Source organism: Scyliorhinus torazame, chromosome 8 (genome assembly GCF_047496885.1).
Source record: "Scyliorhinus torazame isolate Kashiwa2021f chromosome 8, sScyTor2.1, whole genome shotgun sequence".
In the NCBI taxonomy this organism is placed as follows: domain Eukaryota; kingdom Metazoa; phylum Chordata; class Chondrichthyes; order Carcharhiniformes; family Scyliorhinidae; genus Scyliorhinus; species Scyliorhinus torazame.
The window spans coordinates 116,448,480-116,465,625 of NC_092714.1; the positions used below are offsets into that span (position 1 = coordinate 116,448,480).

The 17,146-nt window shown below is 44.0% G+C and overlaps 1 protein-coding gene across 5 annotated transcripts in view; it reads left to right on the top strand.

The window, feature by feature from the left end:
* The first annotated feature begins 899 nt into the window (after positions 1 to 899).
* The window catches only part of LOC140428064 (MSL complex subunit 3-like), a 65,572-nt gene continuing 49,325 nt past the window's right edge, over positions 900 to 17,146 (top strand). For 2 of the 5 annotated variants that reach the window (XM_072514074.1, XM_072514076.1), the window contains exons 1-2: positions 902 to 1,059; positions 13,110 to 13,192. In XM_072514074.1, the coding sequence (XP_072370175.1) occupies positions 961 to 1,059; positions 13,110 to 13,192 (182 nt within the window). In that variant the 5' untranslated portion in view covers positions 902 to 960. Of the gene's footprint in view, positions 1,133 to 13,109; positions 13,193 to 17,146 lie in introns of all 5 variants that reach the window. The other 3 variants (XM_072514075.1, XM_072514080.1, XM_072514077.1) reach the window with 3 other exon arrangements.

The following is a 17,146-nucleotide window of genomic DNA, read 5'->3' on the forward strand; positions in this document are numbered from 1 at the left end:
TCTCCCAAGAATAATGATTGTGTCTGATCTGATTCTGTGCTACCATTTTCTAATCTGATGATCTTAAATGGCCCCTTGGCTATGGAGCAGGCTGGCTAGTTCATAGAATCCCTACAGTCCAGGCCATACACCCACCCTCTGAAAGAGTACCCTCCCTTGGCCCACTAGTCCACCCTATCGCCGTAACTTTGCCTGACCTTTATTTTTGGACACGATGGACAATTTACCCTGTGGGAGGAAACTGGAGCACCCAGGTGAAACCCACGAAGACGGTGTAAGTGTGCAATCTCAACACATTTACCCAAGGTTGGAATTGAACCCAGGTCCCTGTCATTGTGAGGCAGCAATGCTAACCACTGTGCCACCTTGCCGCCCATAGTTGGCAGGTAAGAAGGAAAGATTTGATAGTCTGTTAATTTTTTCAAATGGACAGCTTTATTGGCGAGCGAATTCCTTTGCACTTCCCAAAGCTGACTTTTCACCATCTCCGGCTCAGCCTGAGGGACAGGAAGTTGCCTGTGCGCACGGGGTTCTAGGGACTGTCGTTCAGCAAGTATCAGCCAATCGGCTTCGAGATTAAGGCACCGGAAGACTACAACCCCCAGAACACACTGCAAACGGTCCTTTGCCTCCAAAATCGTCATTATAAAGTGAACATTTACTCTGTGTGCTGCTCCTTCTCCTCAGTAAAATCCTTCCCCACCAACATATTGCTGCAATAGACAGACGTCGACGATTTGAATCCACCCTGTACTAACGGTCATTGCGAGGCCCCCTGTCAGGCCGGGTGTGGCGGCCTGTGTGTGAATAGCTGCCCGGCCGGGTGCCTGTCTCCGACTGCTGAGTGGAAGCGCAGAGTGCGGCCGAGTAGTGGCGGTGAAAGCGTTAACGGTCTCGCCTCTCTTCCCACCCCCTCCTCCCCCCCACCCCCTTATCCTCCCCCTGCTCCATCATGACCAAATGAACACTCGGGGAATGAAATTTAAATTTCGGAAAGGAGAACGAGTCCTCTGCTTCGAGCCAGACCCGACAAAGGCCAAAGTTTTATACGATGCCAAGGTATCCGCTCCTGGTTCATTGATGGACGCAGAGATTACCCGATAACGCCGAAAATCAGTCTTGGAGAGCCGGGGTAATGAGATCGGGGGGGGGGGGGGGGAGAGGGATGGAGGGAGTTTATCGAAGTGAGTGGGATTGGGGGCGAGATCAGGGGTGGGGATGGTGAGCGAGATCAGGGGTGGGGATGGGGGGGGCGAGATCAGGGGTGGGGATGGGGGGGCGAGATCAGGGGTGGGGATGGGGAGCGAGATCAGGGGTGGGGATGGGGAGCGAGATCAGGGGTGGGGATGGGGAGCGAGATCAGGGGTGGGGATGGGGAGCGAGATCAGGGGTGGGGATGGAGAGCGAGATCAGGGGTGGGGATGGGGAAAGAGATCCGGGGAGAGAAAGATCGGGGGAAGGATGGGGGAGGGATGAGGGGCAGTGAGATGGGGAGGGATGAGGGGCAGTGAGATGGGGAGGGATGGGGGTGTGATATCGGGGGGGAGGGATGAAGGGAGTGATTTTAGGGAAGGATGAGTTTATCAGGGAGTGAGTGGGATTGGGGGCGAGATCAGGGGTGGGATTGGGTGCAAGATCAGGGGTAGGATTGGGGGCATGATCGGGTAGGGAGGAAGGATTGGGGGCGAGACCGGGAGGGATGGATTGGGGCAGCACGGTAACAAGTGGATAGCATTGTGGCTTCACAGCGGCAGGGTCCCAGGTTAGATTCCCCCCTGGGTCACTGTCTGTGCGGAGTCTGCACGTTCTCCCCGCATCTGCGTGGGTTTCCTCCGGGCGCTCCGGTTTCCTCCCACACTCCAAAGATGTGCTGGTTAGGTGGATTGGCCATGATAAATTGCCCTTAATGACCAAAAAGGTTAGGAGGGGTTATTGGGTTACGGCGATAGGGTGGAAGTGAGGGCTTAAGTGGGTCGGTGCAGACTCAAAGAACAAAGAAATGTACAGCACAGGAACAGGCCCTTCGGCCCTCCAAGCCCGTGCCGACCATACTGCCCGACTAAACTACAATCTTCTACACTTCCTGGGTCCGTATCCTTCTATTCCCATCCTATTCATATATTTGTCAAGATGCCCCTTAAATGTCCCTATCGTCCCTGCTTCCACTACCTCCTCCGGTAGCGAGTTCCAGGTACCCACTACCCTCTGCGTAAAAAACTTGCCTCGTACATCTACTCTAAACCTTGCCCCTCTCACCTTAAACCTATGCCCCCTAGTAATTGACCCCTCTACCCTGGGGAAAAGCCTCTGACTATCCACTCTGTCTATGCCCCTCATAATTTTCTATACCTCTATCAGGTCTCCCCTCAACCTCCTTCGTTCCAGTGAGAACAAACCGAGTTTATTCAATCGCTCCTCATAGCTTATGCCCTCCATACCAGGCAACATTCTGGTAAATCTCTTCTGCACCCTCTCTAAAGCCTCCACATCCTTCTGGTAGTGTGGCGACCAGAATTGAACACTATACTCCAAGTGTGGCCTAACTAAGGTTCTATACAGCTGCAACATGACTTGCCAATTCTTATACTCAATGCCCCGGCCAATGAAGGCAAGCATGCCGTATGCCTTCTTGACTACCTTCTCCACCTGTGTTGCCCCTTTCAATGACCTGTGGACCTGTACTCCTAGATCTCTTTGACTTTCAATACTCTTGAGGGTTCTACCATTCACTGTATATTCCCTACCTGCATTAGACCTTCCAAAATGCATTACCTCACATTTGTCCGGATTAAACTCCATCTGCCATCTCTCCGCCCAAGTCTCCAGACAATCTAAATCCTGCTGTATCCTCAGACAGTCCTCATCGCTATCCGCAATTCCACCAACCTTTGTGTCGTCTGCAAACTTACTACAAAGAGCAAAGGTCCCAGCACTGATCCCTGTGGAACACCACTGGTCACAGCCCTCCAATTAGAAAAGCATCCTTCCATTGCTACTCTCTGCCTTCTATGACCTAGCCAGTTCTGTATCCATCTTGCCAGCTCACCCCTGATCCCGTGTGACTTCACCTTTTGTACTAGTCTACCATGAGGGACCTTGTCAAAGGCCTTACTGAAGTCCATATAGACAACATCTACTGCCCTACCTGCATCAATCATCTTAGTGACCTCCTCGAAAAACTCTATCAAGTTAGTGAGACACGACCTCCCCTTCACAAAACCGTGCTGCCTCTCACTAATACGTCCATTTGCTTCCAAATGGGAGTAGATCCTGTCTCTAAGAATTCTCTCCAGTAATTTCCCTACCACTGAAGTAAGGCTCACCGGCCTGTAGTTCCCGGGATTATCCTTGCTACCCTTCTTAAACAGAGGAACAACATTGGCTATTCTCCAGTCCTCCGGGACATCCCCTGAAGACAGCGAGGATCCAAAGATTTCTGTCAAGGCCTCAGCAATTTCCTCTCCAGCCTCCTTCAGTATTCTGGGGTAGATCCCATCAGGCCCTGGGGACTTATCTACCTTAATATTTTTAAGACACCCAACACCTCGTCTTTTTGGATCTCAATGTGACCCAGGCTATCTACACCCCCTTCTCCAGACTCAACATCTACCAATTCCTTCTCTTTGGTGAATACTGATGCAAAGTATTCATTTAGTACCTCGCCCATTTCCTCTGGCTCCACACATAGATTCCCTTGCCTATCCTTCAGTGGGCCAACCCTTTCCCTGGCTACCCTCTTGCTTTTTATGTACGTGTAAAAAGCCTTGGGATTTTCCTTAACCCTATTTGCTAATGACTTTTCGTGACCCCTTCTAGCCCTCCTGACTACTTGCTTAAGTTCCTTCCTACTTTCCTTATATGCCACACAGGCTTCGTCTGTTCCCAGCCTTTTAGCCCTGACAAATGCCTCCTTTTTCTTTTTGACGAGGCCTACAATATCACGCGTCATCCAAGGTTCCCGAAAATTGCCGTATTTATCTTTCTTCCTCACAGGAACATGCTGGTCCTGTATTCCTTTCAACTGACACTTGAAAGCCTCCCACATGTCAGATGTTGATTTGCCCTCAAACATCCGCCCCCAATCTATGTTCTTCAGTTCCTGCCTAATATTGTTATAATTAGCCTTCCCCCAATTTAGCACATTCATCCTCAGACCACTCTTATCCTTGTCCACCAATACTTTAAAACTTACTGAATTGTGGTCACTGTTACCGAAATGCTCCCCTACTGAAACATCTACCACCTGGCCGGGCTCATTCCCCAATACCAGGTCCAGTACCGCCCCTTCCCTAGTTGGACTGTTTACATATTGTTTTAAGAAGCCCTCCTAGATGCTCCTTACAAACTCCGCCCCGTCTAAGCCCCTGGCACTAAGTGAGTCCCAGTCAATATTGGGGAAGTTGAAGTCTCCCATCACCACAACCCTGTTGTTTTTACTCTTTTCCAAAATCTGTCTACCTATCTGCTCCTCTATCTCCCACTGGCTGTTGGGAGGCCTGTAGTATACCCCCAACATTGTGACTGCACCCTTCTTATTCCTGATCTCTACCCATATAGCCTCACTGCCCTCTGAGGTGTCCTCTCGCAGTATAGCTGTGATATTCTCCCGAACAAGTAGCGCAACTCCACCTCCCCTTTTACATCCCCCTCTATCCCGCCTGAAACATCTAAATCCTGGAACGTTTAGCTGCCAATCCTGCCCTTCCCTCAACCAGGTCTCTGTAATGGCAACAACATCATAGTTCCAAGTAGTAATCCAAGCTCTAAGTTCATCTGCCTTACCCGTAATGCTCCTTGCATTAAAACAAATGCACTTCAGGCCACCAGACCCGCTGTGTTCAGCAACTTCTCCCCGTCTGCTCTGCCTCAGAGCCACACTGTCCCTATTCCCTAGTTCTCCCTCAATGCTCTCACCTTCTGACCTATTGCTCCCGTGCCCACCCCCCTGCCATACTAGTTTAAACCCTCCCGTGTGACACGAATGGCCTCCTTCTGCACTGTATGTTCTATGTTCTCTGAGACCGGGAGGGAGGGACTGGGGCTGGAATTGGTCTGGAGGGATTGTGAGAGAGACTGGCAGGGAGGAATTGGGGGCGAGATCAGCGGGGGGGGGGGGGAATGGGATTGGGGGCATGATTGGGGAGGGAGGAAGGATTGGGGGTGAGACCGGGAGGGAGGGACTGGGGCCTGGATCGGGCAGAAGGGACTGTGGGAGGGAGGAATTGGGATCGAGATCAGTGTGGGGGGGATTGGGCCCCAGATCCCGGGATGGGATTCGAAAATCGGGGCGGGGGAATTGGGCTGAAATCCTTGGACGGGATTGTGGGTGAGTTCCCAAGTGGGGGTTGTTGGGAGCGTAAGGATTTGAGATCACGGGCGGGGGCAATCTCAGGATGGGGATGAGAATTGGGAGGTATAATTGATTGAAGTTGAGGAATTGGGTCAGATATTAGTGTGATATACATGGGACATATTGTCAGTGAGGTATTGGGAAATTTGGTACAAGATTGAGTCGAGAAGATTAGATTAGAACTGTTCACATAGAGTGGTTAATGGGTGAGATCTTGGAAGACTGTCACTGAAATTTGGCTTTGCTTGCCTGTGACCTCGGTGATCACTATTCTCAAGAAACAATGATAGTTCTTGCTCCTCCTATTTCATTTTCTGTCACAGAATGCATAACACGCACACATCAAAAAATCTGTTCAAGAATTTTGGTTATTCGATTTCTGGGCTGTTTCTCTTTGAAGTTGACACTCTCTCTCTCTCTCTCTCTCTCCCCCCCCCCCCCCCCCCCCCCCACCAACTCCATGAGCAAAAATTGGAAATTGCTGTAAATAAATAGCAAGCCAGTCAACATCTGTGGAGAGAATTGGCAAGTTGGATCAGCAAGCAGGGTGTCTCAGTTTGCCCCACAGGATGCAATTTGCCAAATGTTTCCCACAAGTTTTCTGGAAAAATGAGCTTAAAATGGCCACAGTAATGGAAATAAGGCATTTTTGATCTGAGTGAATGTGGTAACCAGCGATTATGTTGTTTATTGATGTGATTTAAGGATTGAGAGATAAACAGGGAAGAGTGGGGGGCGGTGAATTTAATGTCAAATCGGGTACAGAAATAGAGGGATATGAAGGTTGAAGTAAGAGAGGGAAAAAGATAAGAACTTTTACAATTTACTTGAAAAATGCAATCTCCTGAAACAATCCACAACTTGGAAGTGAAGGGATGAGATTCCATGCTTTTAGTTGTTCACATTCTGGGCAATGGTGTTTGACAGTCGGACAATTATAATGTCATTACAAGGGTACTTTGAGATTAATTACTATACTTAATTTTCTATGGTGAGTTTAATGGGCAATTAATATGTAAATACACCAATAGCACATAACTCACAGGAACATTAACAGTGAGATGCTGTTTTTGCGAAGCTCACTGATATCACTTCCTTGCCGCCACAAGTTACTGGCTATTTGCATATTAATAACATTGAGTTCAGTGAATTCTGGGCCATAAATGTTTTGGGTAAGGCCCTTCTTCATCAATAGTCTGTTCAACATTTTCTGTTTATATTTTGCTGCTTACCCAGTTTGACTGGCAGCTTCCTGGGAGATTGTACGGACTTGGATGGTAGATTAGTGTCGGCGACGGATAAGGTTAATGGGATATTTGAGGCGTTCTATCGGACGCTTTATAGGTCGGAGCCACCAGAGGAGGAGTATGACATGTTGAGGTTTTTGGAGGGTTTGGAGTGTCCCAAGGTTGAGGAGGATAATCAAGAAGGGATGGATGAGGTCAGAACAGCAATTGGGCGAATGCAGACGGGTAAAGTGCCGGGGCCAGATGGGTCCCGGGTGGAGTTTTATTTTAAAAATTGCTGATCTGCTGGTGGAGATGTTTTGAGAACTTGGTGGTTCGGGGATCTCTTCTGGAGACAATGATGCAAGCGTCCATTTCGTTTCTGCTAAAGAAGGACAAGGACCCGGTGGAAATCCTGATTTCGCTATTAAATGTAGATGCTAAGATTTTGGATAAGATGTTGGGTGATTGGGGAAGACCAAATGAGCTTTGCAAAGGGTAGGCGCTTGACGTCCAATGTGAGGCAACTTTTGAATGTGGTGTTGTCCCCGGTGGAAGGGAGGGAACAGGAACTCATTGTGACATTGGATGCTGAGAAGGCCTTTGATAGGGTAGAATGGGGATATTTGCAGTGCTGGAACGTTTTTGGGTAGGGTCGAAGTTTTGTGGCGTGGGTTCCGTTATTATGTAAGGCACCTAATGCTAGTGTTCGTACAAACAATGTGAGCTCGGGATATTTTTAGCTGCAAAGGGAAATGAGGCAAAGATGCCCTATGTCCCACCTCTTGTTCGCGTTGGCAATTCTCCGGATAGTTGGAGAGAGTTAGTAAGGGGGGGTGGTGGCTGAATGAACACATGGTGTCCTGATGCTGATGGTCTTTATATGTAACGGATCTGATCTCACAAAGGGTGATATCATGGCACTGCTGAAACGGTTTGGGGCTTTTTCGGGTATAAATTGAATTGGGAGAAAAGTGAGTGATTCCTGGTAATTCTGCCGGAGGGGGGACAATCTGAAGGTGTTGCCGTTTCGCCTTACAGGTTCCAATTTAGATATTTATGGGGGCAGGTGGCCAGTGATTGAGCCCAGCTTCTGAAATTGGATTTCACCAGCCGAGTGAATAGGGTGAAAGTGGACTTACAGAGGTGGGACAGCCTCCCTCCATCCTTGGCTGGCAGAATTCAGTCGATGAAAATGAATATCCTGCCGCGTTTTCTGCTTTTATTTCAGTGTTTGCCAGTTTTTAAGCAAATTTCCTTTTTTGGGAGAGTGGAGAGATTGATTCCTATCTTCATTTGGGTGGGAAAAGTAGTCAGGATTAGGAAGATGAGGCTTCAGAGGAGTCAACAGTAGGGGGACAAGTCTGATTTATTATTGGGCGGCGAATGCTGAGAAGGTGCTGGGTTGGTGTGGGGATCGGAGCGAAGGGCTTCTCTATCTTTTTTTCCCGGGACATACTCAGGGAATCAGATGGTGGCCTCCATACCGAAGATATGGAGACAATTTCAGCAGCACTTCAAATTGGGGATGGTATCGAAGTTAGTGCCGGTTTGTGCCCATGTTCGAGCCGGCGAAGTTGGACGCTATGTTTAGGAGAAGGGAGGAGAAGTGGGTTGCTGTGATGAAGGATTTGTTTTTGGAAGGCCGGTTTGCGAGCTTTGAGATGTTAGCTGAGAAATTTGGACTTTCATGGGTGGATACATTTAGATATTTACAGGTGCGTGACTTTGCAAAGATCTTTCCAACCTTCTCGATGGTGCCCCCTTCCTTGTTGTTGGAAAGGGTTTTGTCAATGGCAGGGACAGAGGAGGGGAAAACCTTGGGGGTTTATGGGAGGCTTATGGAGGAAAGAGTATACTTGGAGGGGGTTAAGGCCAAGTGGGAGAAGGAAGGGTGTGGTAAGAGATTCTGCGTGAGGTGAATGCAATGTCATCATGTGCAAGGTTGGCTGTGTTGGGGCTCTTATTTTATCTTCTAATAAGAGTCGATAGTCCGGTTGATTGGAGGTATCAAAATATGATTTATTGCTAATTATTCACTTGAATAAACTTGGTTAAGAACTGAATCAAAACTTTAAAAATGAAATACCAAACGATACATAAAAGGGTCGAACTCATGGCAAAAAAAGCATAAATCATAAAGACATAAGGAAATCATTTTAAACACAAACGAACAGATAGACGATTCAAGAACTCGGGAATGCAGGAATTCAGGAACAAGACCTCGACCACGAGGTCCTACTCTTAAGGGAATTCTTATCTCTAGTTTAATCCCTCATTAACTCTCATTGGTTTCTAATTTTCAGCGGAGACCTCTTGATTTGGTCAAATGGATGTCTGTTACTTAAAGGATGATTTATTAATCAAACATTGGACATTATTTAAGATTGACTGGTGCCTATCAAGACTGGCTCAGCATCTACGTGCGTAGTCTTAGGAAAATTATGAGATATGATTTTTACGCCACAGCCCGGCCTAGAGACCTTGCTGTAACTGTTTATTTGATACATTCCGATTGCTAAATACACTGGAATTCATCATGTGAAACATTGACTGGAACAATGTCTGGATTCCCAGTCAAGGCACTTTTAATAATTTTTACCTCTTTGCTACATGCATTCAATTCGCGCCTAAAACTATGAATAAATTAATACTCTATCAGTTTTCCCCCCCCCCCCCCTTTTTGAAGCTCCCAAGGACCCTAGCCACCCAGTAGCCCAACTCCAAAAGGTGCTGGTCTCGGGTTGCTTAAGTTTTTCAACCTCCTTCTGGATGTGTTTTGTCAAATCAGTGATTTCTTCAGAGCTATCTGGAATGTAAGCATAAGACATAAAGACATAAGGAAATCATCTTGAACACAAACAAACAAACAAACAGATAGATGATTAAAGAACTCGGGAATGCAGGAATTCAGGAACAAGACCTCGACCATGAGGTCCTACTCTTAAAGAAATTCTTATTTCTAGTTTAATCCCTCATTTACTCTCATTGGTTTCTAATTCTCAGCTGAGACCTCCTGATTTGTTCAAACAGTTAACACTGACCCAATCAAGGCACATGTCCCACCTCTTTCGGCGAGAATATAATCAAGAGCCATTCGATTTTGCAAGGCCATAGTACGGATAGCTCGCATTTCAGCGGAAATCTTGAACAGGAGTCTGGAGGCAACATTAGCTACCTTTTCTATGATAGCTGCCATTTTATTAAACTCTTTGGCTCCCATGGCATCCCCATAAAAAGAGCGAGAAACCTATCATGTACAGTAATGGCACATTTACTTCTTACCTCTGCCACCTCTAATAGAGAAGGGGAATGACGACTAGCGGGTACCACATACTGCCTATAACATGATCCTGACCAAAAACATGGAAGCCAATGATGGGCTCTGTGGTCACAAACAAAATAAGTACCATCAAAGGAAGTAAAGTGAACAACATCCTCTGGGTACCAGCGGTCTGAGAAATTCTCACTGCCGATAGAATTGTGTAGGCCTGTTAGTGGGGAAGAACCAAGAGCGGCCTCTATTAACGCTGGAGTACATCTGTCAGCTCTACTTGCGTTAAAATAGTGGGTGCAATTACTATATCCCATCTCCAGTCCCTTAGGGTGTTGACTTGTGAAACATATGGACCCTTCTGAATGCAGGTGGTTGTGAGGTTTATATATGGAGGATTCTGGTCCCTGTCTTGGTTGGGCTGGTACCACCCTGAAAAGGTAGTCAGTGGGTAACCCGCAATTCTCCACAACTGAGCCCTCTTTCTCAGAAAGACCCAGGATCTGGTTCCCCTACATTTGGTGGCTCCCTCTCGATCTTGGGAAGAATAGGCGGTGCCTTGGAAAATGTACCATTCTGCTGTTTCAGAAGTACTAAAAGGAAGAGACAAAAAGGAATAGTTTCCACTGAGTGGGTGAGAATAGCAATGCATACCCAACAATTGGAAACATTGAAATCTTTGGCATACACCATGGACATATAAAGAAAAGCATTATCATTTGACTCCTTGCGAGCCTTTGTGGGTTGGCCATGGTCTGTTAAATTAAAAAGACAACCAAAAATCAAAGTTTAACATGTGAGGCATGGATCCAGGATTTCATTCCTTGGACCTTCACAGCCACATGGGTTGTGAGAAGCGCCTGATAGGGTCCTCCCACTTGGACCCCAATGGCTCCTTCTGCAGTTTCTTCACGTAGACGTTTGCTCCTGGCACAGGGTCGTGCCCGCCTTCGGGAAGGTCACCCCATGCTGCTGATGCAGAACCGATGGCATTTGTTAGGTTCTGCCAATATTTGAGTAATGCATCACTCATCAAATGACAATCAGCTTTTCATAAGGCAATAGTTCCTGGCAAGGACATGGGCCTGCAGTAATTACTTCAAATGGACTCAAGCCCATGGTTCTGTTTGGTGTTACTCTGATGCTGCACAGGACTAAGGTAAGGCTTGAGGCCATGGCATCCCTTCTTGGTGATACTTTGATAACCGTTCTTTCAGAGTCTGGTTCATACATTCCACTTGTCCTGATGATTGTGGGTGATAAGGGCAATGTAGCTCTCACTGGATATCCAATAGCTTACAAACTTCTTTGCAAACAGCACCTGTAAAGTGGGTTCCGTTGTCTGAGATTATGCTAGTTGGTACTCCCCATCTGGGAAGAGAGTCGTTGCATAGAACCTTAGCTGTGTGGCTAGCTGTAGCTTTTCTGGCCGGGATGGCCTCCTTTTGATTTCCGATTTTCCTTCAAAGAGTCATTTAATGCTTGTGCCAACTGTGTGTATGAATCAATCCAATTTCTGTTAAAAGTTACACAAACCCCAAAAAGATCTCAGTTCTTCGACAGTGGTGGGCTCTTTGGCAGCCTGAAGTGCCGCTGTTCTATCCTGGGTAAGTTCTCTTTTGCCCATCAAAATCTGGCCTAAGTGGACAACCTCATGTTTGGCAGTTTGTGTTTTGGCCATGTTGGCTTTATGTCTTCTCTGGCTGGGATGGTTCAGAAGAACATGCAAGTCTCTCTCATGATCCTCTACTTCAATAGTGGCCAATAGAATGTCATCGACATACTGGATAATAGTGGAGGGCAATTAAGGCAGGTCCCTCAAATGGTTCTGTACGGCCATGTGAAACACAGTAGGGCTGTTATGAAAACCCTGTGGTAGTCTTGTCCAGGTGTACTGTTGCTGTTGAATTGTAAAGGCAAACCATGGTTGCACCTCTGTGCTAGTGGTGCTGACCATAAGCCATGTCGATGATTGAAAACCACTCCAGTTCTGATTTGGCCATTAAAATGGTGGACGGGTCAGCCACCAAAGAAGCTTTTTTACCAATACGCAGGTTTGCCTTTCTGTAGTCAATGGTCAGGTACCATATGCCATTTGCCTTTTTACAGGCCAAAGCTGGGTGGAGGATTCAGGGGAGAGTACAATGTAATGTACAAAATTGAAAAAGTTGAATAAAAATATATTTTTTTTAATTGATAAGACCGTGGTAAAGGTCACGGGGCAAGAAGATGTTCCTCAAACTAAACTCCAGGAGTTGCTACACATTTAACTACGCAGATCAGCAACAGAGCAACATAAATTTCCACTAAATCTTATGTTCTCTGGTTTTGTCTGGAGCTGTAAGTTGTCCTATGTCATCAAATCCAGCATATACTTTTCTGGTGGCCAGGTCTCCAAAGAAAATGTGTGGCAACCAAATAATAATACTCTTAGTTCTCAAATTTGGTGCCACAGTCCAAATGGCTGGTGATATTTTGACATTTGCCTAATTACTCAACTTCTAAATGATAGTTAATAACATGTATGCCAATGAAATGCAACAAAATTGAGCAAGTCCATCCTTTTAAAAATAGGTGGATAAATATTGAAACAAAATTGAAAAATTTGGTTCAGTGAAGGAGACTAATTGGATAGCTTTTCGAGAGCCAGCATTGGTATGATGGGCTAGATGGCATACTTTGCTGTAAAATTCAGATTCCATTTACTCCAAGCAAAATGTGGTGAATTGATTTGATTCATTAAAAAATAAACTTACCGATAAGAAAGAGGCCCAATAATCTTTCTCTGTAAATGGGAGATATGGACATGTTCATGATGTTAGAAGATGTTAGTTCTAACATCTATAACTTTCAAGTTACAGATGTAAAAATGAAATTATTTCCATTTGTGAACATGTGGCACATTGGTTAGTACTGCTGCCTCACAGCGCCAGGGGCCCTGGTTCAATTCCAGCCTTGGGTGATGGTGTGGAGTATTTTCTCTTCGTGCCTGCATGGGTTTGCTCTGGGTGCTCCGTGAGTTTCCTCCCACAGTCCAAAGATGTGCAGGTTAGATGGATTGGCCATGATAAATTGCCCTTAGTGATAAAAGATGTGCAGGTTATGGGGTTACAGGGATAGGGTGGGATAGTGGGCCTAGGTAGGGTGCTCTTACAGAGGTTCAGTCAGACTCAATCGGCCCTCCTGCACTGTAGAAATTCTATGGTTGTATGGAGTCTGCTGTATGTATTTTTGAATATTTGATCATCTCTTATAATAGATTGTTGATGTAGAGGTCGGTAGAGATGAAAAAGGCCGAAAGATCCCAGAATATCTGATTCATTTTAACGGTTGGAACAGAAGGTAAGATAATTCTTTATATTTCTCAGAAACTAATCCTTTTTCATACATCTGTCTGGATGCGTAATTAGCTCCTGGCAAGTTTAAATCAAATTAAATGATCAAACCAGAATGAACTTGGTAAAAGCAGAGAACAGAGTACTTCAACCAAGGCCTGAAAGGGTCAAATGTTCCACTGATTCAAGGGCACAGCTACAGGAATTTCTCCAGCGGTTCATCAATCCCTCAGTTTAATTTAGAAATTGCAATGAAATGGCATGAACTTTTAGGCAGTTAGTCTGGTGATTCCATCAATCTTTCATCAAAGTTGCAGTGGGAGATTGTGAAAACTTATTGAGTTAGGACTGCAGAAACATTTCCAGGACGGTTTACAGATTTTTATGCAGTCTGACAGAAGGCACTGGATTTGCAACATCAATTTGCATTGGGGAGCAGGACGGAAAAGGTTAAGTGGGAATGTGGTGAAATGAGCATGGTTTGGACCTCATGGACAAATTGAGCTTGAATTGAAGGCAGTGAGGGTAGATGAGCTAGGAATTAGAGAAGGACACAAGATTGGAACGAGTGCGGGTTTTGCCTGTCTGTGAAGAAAGGAATAGTGGGGAAGTCGCATGGTGGCTGAACAGAGCCTGAATCTTGCTGATAAAGAGTTACATTGCTCACATTTTTTTGGAAGTGAAGTTGAAGGGGGTCAAGGTGAGGAATTTAAGGAGATGGTTGATATAGGCGGAATTAAAACAGAGATTATCTTTGCTTTTCTAATTATTCTGGAATAATGGAATTTTGGCAGTAGATTGAGGCCAGATAGTGCTAGATGTGAATTAGCTAGGTCTGGTGATAGGTCTATAACAGTTGTGTGCAAATATTTTTTTTATTCGTCATGTGCCAGCAATTATTGTCTATCCCTAATTGCCCTTGAGAGAGCAGTTAAGAGTCAGCCACATTGCTGTGGGTCTGGAGTCACATGTAGGCCAGATCAGGTAAGGATGGCACATTTCCTTCCCTAAAGGACATTAGTGAACCAGATGGGTTTTTACAATAATCGACAATAATTTCATGGTCATCATTAGACTTTTAATTCCAGATTTTTAAAATTGAATTCAAATTTACCATCTGCAGTGGTCGAACCCAGGTCCCCAGAGCATTACCCTGGGTTTCTGGTGTAGTAGTCCAGTGACAATACCACTATGCCACCGCCTCTATATGTTGGTGATTTACAGAATATTTGCACCTCAGACTTGACAACCTCAGCGTAAGCCATACCATTGTTGAATTAGAGTCCATAAAATATTTTAGAAGGGAATTTTAGTTGCTTCATAAAATAGATATATATGCGTATAGGGATCAAACAGGAAGTTGGGTTCGACAAGAAGGCTGGTAGAAAAAGTGCAAATTTAGTGCATAAAATTGTCTGTTCCTGTGTCATAATATTTTAAAATGTAAAGGGATAAAGCAAAAAATGATTTAATTGGAGAAATGATGGAAGATATATAAAAATGGAAATAGAGAGCTATCACATCAGCAGGAAAATTAAGCACCATTCAAATTGAATCAGATTTTTTGAACTAATTCCAATTATAACTCATTTGGTTTCTGCATCAATATTGGAAGATATGAAAGTTCTAATGAGGTGTGGCTAGATGATGCCTGGTCTTGTCTTTTTTTTTTAGTTCTCGATATTTTAGGCAAGAGTTTTGTATGCACCACCATACAAACTCAACCAAATCAGTTACCATGTGTTGAATTTGATCACATTTTCACCAACTTTTGTTAATTTCTGTTTGTATTTGTCTGATATTTACCAATTCCAAGATTGGTGTTTTCTGTGTTCTGGGAAAAGCAATGCTTAATTTTACTGCAGAAAATCCCCATTATCTCCAATCTTAATGCTTTGTATAGTTATGCGTTGGTAAAAATTGCTATGCTATTGCCATGAGCACTTGTATTTATTGCATGATATTTTGCATGTTCAAGGATGTAGTATCCTTTTGTGTTGATCTGAAGAAGAAAGGCATTAGATGTATACTGTGCATAAAAGGAGTAGCAAGTGAAAAGACCTTGGTGATGTTCTACCTTTGTATCTTAATCCAATCCAGTATTCTAACACTGCTTCACTATCTGTAAATCTATTCAGATTCTTCATTCCTTTATCGTAGGCAAGTTCTAACTTTTAGTGAAGATATTTTATTTCCATTTAGCTGGTGTTATTTCTGCTGGATTTTTGCTTCTGAGTCGTCATAAAGATGTTTCTACCTTGATTCATGATTCTTGCCTTGTTATCTTTACTGAGAATGAAGCTATTTTCATTTTCTGTTCAGAACTCAACAATGTGGAATTATCCTTCTATCTTTGCACCCTTTCAAGTGTCCCTGTGCCTTTGGAATTGTGTAATCAGAGATAGACATAACCTGAATCTTGCCTCATTTCATACATCACCAATGTTGCGCCTGTAAATTTGTGTGTGCATCATACAGATTCAAAAATTATTCACTTTCCCCTATCTACTCTGATTGTGGAGAGTTCAAATCAGAATTTGAAGATGACCAATCCGCCAAGAGTGACACAAATAAATCAGAAAATGCTGGGTAAACTCAGCAGTTCTGGCAACATCTGTGGACGAAACAGTTAACGTTTCAGATCTAAATGACACATCTTTACCAATGCTACAGATGAATTATCTTTCTGGAAGGGCAAATCACTGAAAGGGTGCGGACAGATGGCTTTTGACATTACATATACATTTGACCATCATTTAAATATGCAGATCATCTGAGCACTTTATTTTCAAACTCAACTAAAGAGTACTTTGAGGTACTTTTGACATCTGCCAGTTGATCACCTCCCTAAACATACCATTTTGAAGTGACCAGTTCACTGCTACTGTTTGAGTCCAGTATTTTAGTCACTTTTCATATATCGACTTCTGTTTCACTTTATTGAAAGCTTCAAAGAATCTTTGTTGAGAGAGGTTGTAACGTTAGTTTAAACAGATGCAGAAACTATGATTTAATCGTAATAAATACTTCTGCTGGTACTTTCATTGTCAATTGAAAATAAACTACTTGCAGTCTTGAACTTCACATTGTTCAGTATATGATCTGTCTTACTGAATATTTATATGTTTTTAGATCTATGGCATGCACTTCTTTATTATTTAACTTTATTCTGCTTTTATTAATAACCCTTAATTAAAACTGTTGTTTTAACTCTTTAAAAAATGCAAAGGTTTTTATTCTAGCTCTTGCTGTTTGTTTAGTCGCAATCCTGATAAGTCATAGTATTCTTATGTACAGATTTGTTACGGTACCATCCAAGGGCAAAATAAATCTGATTGTTTTGAAATTCTGATTGATATTTCATTATTTAACATGTGTTCATCCATTTTAAAAGTTGTATATTGCCTACATTAGGGAAAATACATGTATTTTGCATGTTTGAAAACTAAGCTGCCAGGACGATGTACAACCAGCATCATATATTTAGATCTAATTGCAAGCTCATTCTGTTCTCAACTTGAGGCAATTGCAGCCATTTTTTAAGTAAATGCGAACTTTAATCAAAAAGAGTGAAATGTAGTCTACCAACAGATGGTTGACATTTGAGATTGTTATAAGAATCAGGCCTTCCTGGAATCTACTCTATATATTGATTGTAAAGTCCTGTAATTTCTGTTTTGGACCAGAGTTATAAATAAAGGAAGAAACATTTCCATGATTTCTGATAGTTTAGTACATTGGCTGTAAAATCCACTTTTTGTTTCTTCGGTAATGTTTTTGACATCAACCAACGAACAATGTTTGGTCGAGATTTGATGAATTGGTGCCATTAATTATAAGAATGTTGGATTTTACCAGTCCTTCTGCCTTTTAGAAGATTGACAAAACAGCAGTCTCTTAACCTGGAACTGTTTCATTTGAATACTTCAGTGAAACAAGAGGGTGTGGGGGGGGGTATACA